Source organism: Octopus bimaculoides, chromosome 11 (genome assembly GCF_001194135.2).
Source record: "Octopus bimaculoides isolate UCB-OBI-ISO-001 chromosome 11, ASM119413v2, whole genome shotgun sequence".
In the NCBI taxonomy this organism is placed as follows: Eukaryota; Metazoa; Mollusca; class Cephalopoda; order Octopoda; family Octopodidae; genus Octopus; species Octopus bimaculoides.
In genome coordinates this window covers 67419622-67424191 of record NC_068991.1, presented here as the reverse complement: position 1 = coordinate 67424191, position 4570 = coordinate 67419622, and the positions used below count along the sequence as shown (strand labels likewise).

At 37.6% G+C, this 4570-nt stretch overlaps 1 protein-coding gene across 2 annotated transcripts in view; it reads left to right on the top strand.

Moving 5' to 3' along the window:
* LOC106876704 (DNA helicase MCM8) overlaps positions 1-4570 on the top strand; it is a 63143-nt gene that overhangs the window by 4631 nt on the left and 53942 nt on the right. For both annotated transcript variants that reach the window (XM_014925367.2, XM_014925366.2), the window contains exons 2-5: positions 875-1054; positions 2007-2117; positions 2658-2740; positions 3328-3388. In XM_014925367.2, the coding sequence (XP_014780853.1) occupies positions 892-1054; positions 2007-2117; positions 2658-2740; positions 3328-3388 (418 nt within the window). In that variant the 5' untranslated portion in view covers positions 875-891. The remainder of the gene's footprint in view (positions 1-874; positions 1055-2006; positions 2118-2657; positions 2741-3327; positions 3389-4570) is intronic.

Sequence of the window (4570 nt, the reverse complement as noted above, 5' to 3'; positions counted from 1 at the left end):
GAAAATAGTCTATATATACTCTTTTACTTTTTTCAGTCATTTGACTGCGGCCATGCTGGAGCACCGCCTTTAGTCGAGCAAATCGACCCCGGGACTTATTCTTTGTAAACCTAGTACTTATTCTATCAGTCTCTTTTGCCGAACCGCTATGTGACGTGGACGTAAACACACCAGTATCGGTTGTCATGCAATGCTAGGGGGACAAATACAGACACACAAACAAACATACATACATATATATACATATATATGACGGGCATCTTTTTTCAGTTTCCATCTACCAAATCCACTCACAAGGATTTTGTCTTATTTAAAGAAATTGTTCTTTTAATGATAACACTGTGTAACTTTTTTTTTTTTTTTTTTGGTTTTGGTTGGTAAGTGTTATTTCCTATTTGCCTCTATTTAGAAACCAAAGGCAATGACTACTACTCTCTTTAAACTTTGCTTTTGTGACTTGGACATCAATGTTTCGAAATTGACTTATTTTCCATTACATTTCAGACAGACTGAGCTGCTGAAGCAGAAATATCATTACACTGACCTGCTGAAGCAGAAATATCATTACAGCAAATACTCTGCTCAATACCACAAATATGCTTGTCAGTTGCTTGACTTTAACCACTTGAGCATGTCTTTTAGTGGCTGACAATATGTACATCTCTGATCATGAGCAGGAGTAGTGGGAGAAGCATCATAGCCATATGTTGAGAGGGATTCTTTGGGATTTGAGTAAATGTAACAAAGGCAAAGTTTGAAGGAAATAGCCATTTTTCATACTTTCTAGGGGTTAGCAAATAGGAAATAACAGCAGCTATTCAAGGGCAGAAATCATGTTATACAGTGTGGTAAATTATATTCTCATTTCTTTCAGGTATCAGACCTTATCTGATGGCTGATGCAAACAGTTACACCTCTCCAACTAATCTGCGCAGAGGAGGAAACCGAGGTTCCTGGAGGGGACGAGGCTCTTGGAGTGGCAGATGGAGAGGTGGTAGAGGCGGCGGCACTTATTTTAATCACTATGGTAACAAAGGAAACTATGGAAATAGAAGTATGTTTCTTCCTACATATTCTACCAATTACTTTGTATCTTTCATATTAACACATTTCTATAGAAGGATTTTTGTGTGTGTGTGTGTATTCTTAAAACTGATGATGCTTTTAAACCTTTTGATAATATGTGGCACCTTGGACAAGTGTCATCTGCTACATCCTTGCATTGCTCAGTGTTTTATGAGTGGAATTTTGGAGGTAGAAATGGTATGGATGCCTTTCATCAATCATCATTTCACTTCAACTTTCCATGCTATCATGAGTTGAAAAGTTTGTCAAGGAATGGTGAGCAGAGGACTGTGCCAAACTGGCTTGCCAGCCCCTGTCAAACTGTCCAACCCATGCCAACTAAATATATATATATATATATATATAATTAGAGGTGAAAATAGCCTCATATATATATTTAATTAGAGATCCCCAGTAAGGTCTGGAGGAAGAGGCAGTGCCCATTGCCTTTGACTATGCCCTCCTATACCAGTGATATATAGACCTCTAATGTTCCTCTTGAATGTTTGTAAGTGAACAATTGTGGGAAAGTCATGAGCAGGGAGGGAATTTCAGAGGGGCCAACATTCTGAGAACGAAGCACTGGGTATAATGGTTAGTGTAGAGCCTAATGGGTTGGGGACATGAAGTTGATAAGAGGAGGAGAAGCAAGTGGGACAGGAATGCATAAGTGGAGATAGTATGAATCCAGCCAGCTCAGAAGAGCAGAGGCCATTATAGTATCAGTAGAAAAGGTAGAGAGTGGAAACAGTATGTTAGTGGGCCAGAGGCTGGAGCACATCTGTGAGTGACTTTATATGGTTAACATACAAGAATATGGAGCCCACAGTTGTGTGTTCAAACCCCTATCCCAACCACTATGTTCAACCACTATGTTAAACCACTAAGCAAAACCTATTATTCCACCTTTTTTTTATTTGTGTATTTTTATTGTATTCCAGATTTTTCTAACAACTCTTCACAAAGTCATCGCTCACAACCAATACTAGTTCAGAACAAATTAGCATTTGCATCACCCTATAAAGGATGGATTTTGTATTTTCCAGAAGAAGGTATATTTTAGATTAATTTATCTATCAATTAAAAAACCGAAACTTGTTTGTTGCTTTCATTTGCTGGTTTAAAAACCAGATCCACTCAAAATTTCAATTAATTGATTTCATTCGAGTTGTCTTTCATGCCTGTTCTTTTTTATAGATTTCAAACATACATAGAGGGAGTTTTTATCTATTAATTGTATGGGTAATCTTAGTTAATTGAGGTTTTTCAGCGTGACACAGTGTGACAAGGCTGACCCTTTGAATTACAAGCACAACAGAAACAGGAAGTAAGAGTGAGAGAAAGTTGTGGTGAAAGAGTACAGCAGGGTTTGCTACCATCTCCTGCCAGAGCCTCGTGGAGCTTGAGGTGTTTTCGCTCAATAAACACTCACAACGTCCAGTCTGGGAATTGAAACCGCAATCCTATCACCACAAGTCCGCTGCCCTAACTACTGGGCCATTGCGCCTCCACAATAATAATTCTAACAATGATATAAATATGGTAAAAAAAGACAGGCAAAATTTTTCTCAATAATTTTAATTCTATTTCAGCTTACACAGCAGAATCACCTACTGTGGAAAAATTAAAAGTTTTTGAGGAATATTTTTCAAAATATGAACAACTTTATAACTTGGTGAGCTTTATACTTTATTATTTATAAATTATAGTGTACACACACTTAATGCACATGCACACACATACACACACACTCATTGGCTGAGTATTCCACAGACATGTGTACCCTTAAAATAACAGCTGAGTCCTTTAAATTACAGATACATTCCATTTGACAGATTTCCAAACAGTTTCTTTCTACCCAATTTCACTCAAAATATTTGGGTCCACCAGAGCCTATAGTAAAAGACACTAATCTCAATGTCATGCAGTGGAGTTGAACTCAGGACCTTGTGATTGCCAAGCAAACCTCATAGCCAGTACCGTAATTGCTGCTGGTGCCACATAAAAAGTACATTCAGTACACTCTGTAAAGTGGTTAGTATTAGGAAGGGAATCCAGCTGTAGAAACCATCCCAAAGCAAACTGTAAGCCTTGATGTAGTTTTTCTGGTTTGCCACTTCATCTGTGGAAGGCAAATATTAAATCATAATGTATTTATCTGATAAAACTTTTGTCTCTCTAAACAAGTTTTATTAAATTTAAAATTAATTACTTTCTTCTGCAAGAAATTTCAATTTTGTTTCCTTTGTCTTATTTCTGCAGTATGATATTGAAACCCAGAGACATTTCTATGTCAGCTTTGCCGAAATGGCTTCAGATAACAGTAAGTAAGAAATAGGATGTTATGCATGAAGCAATTTTTTAAATATTATTGTTGTTGTTGTTGCTGCCGCTGCTATTATCATTATTATTATTATTATTATTATTATTATTATTGAGTGAGAGAGAGCAGTGCATGCCATCAAAGTGACACTGGGGTAAAATATATGAAGCCCATTATACCCATCATGACGACCCATCTGATAAGGGTACACCAAGCACGTACGTCACAACCATATGTGCATGACATAGTGACCTCATATCAAGATAAACAGCGCATGACCTTGCAGGTGGGGCCCAGTTAGAATTTTCTTCAGGTCGAGTAGCCCATTCCCAAAAGATCCCTGAATAAGGGTTGTTTAAGGATGATGAACAAAACATCCATGTTTTCAAAGGTGAATTATCCAAAATCCAAAGAATTCCTCTCAACACATGGCTATGATGCTCCCCCACTACTCCTGCTCATGATCAGAGATGCACATATCATCAGCCACCAAGGGACATGCTCAACTGGTCAAGGTCAAACAACTGACAAGCAAATCTGTGGTATTGAGCAGAATATTTGCTGTCGCCCATCTTTTATACCCAAACAAAACAATGTACACTTCCAATCATCATCATCATTATTATTATTATTATTATTATTATTATTATTATTATTATTATTATTATTATCATTGCCTTTGCACAACTTCTAACGCTGGAGACGTACTACCGTGTCAGCTGTTCACTACCACTGAACTAAGGTAACACCTCTTATTTTTTGAGCACCTTCCGGAGTATTCGAGCGGTTCCAAGCAGTGCTGTTTTCTGCAAGTGCTCCACCATTATCGCTGCCCCTATTTGTCCCACGTACTTCTCGAGATTTTTGCTCACTGTCCCCAGGGCTCCGACAATTATTGGTACTACTGTTACCTTTTTCATCGACCACAACTGCTTAACTTCCCAAGCTAATCTGTCATATCTCTCAACTTTTCTTTCTTCTTTACCGCATACCTTGTTGTCAGCTGGGCATTCTATATTTATGATCCAGCATAGTTTGTTTTCTTTCTTAATTAAGACTGTCTTCTTCTTCTTCTTCTTCTTCTTCTTCTTCTTCTTCTTCTTCTTCTTCTTCTTCTTCTTCTTCTTCTTCTTCTTCTTCTTCTTCTTCTTCTTCTTCTTCTTCTTCTTCTTCTTCTTCTTC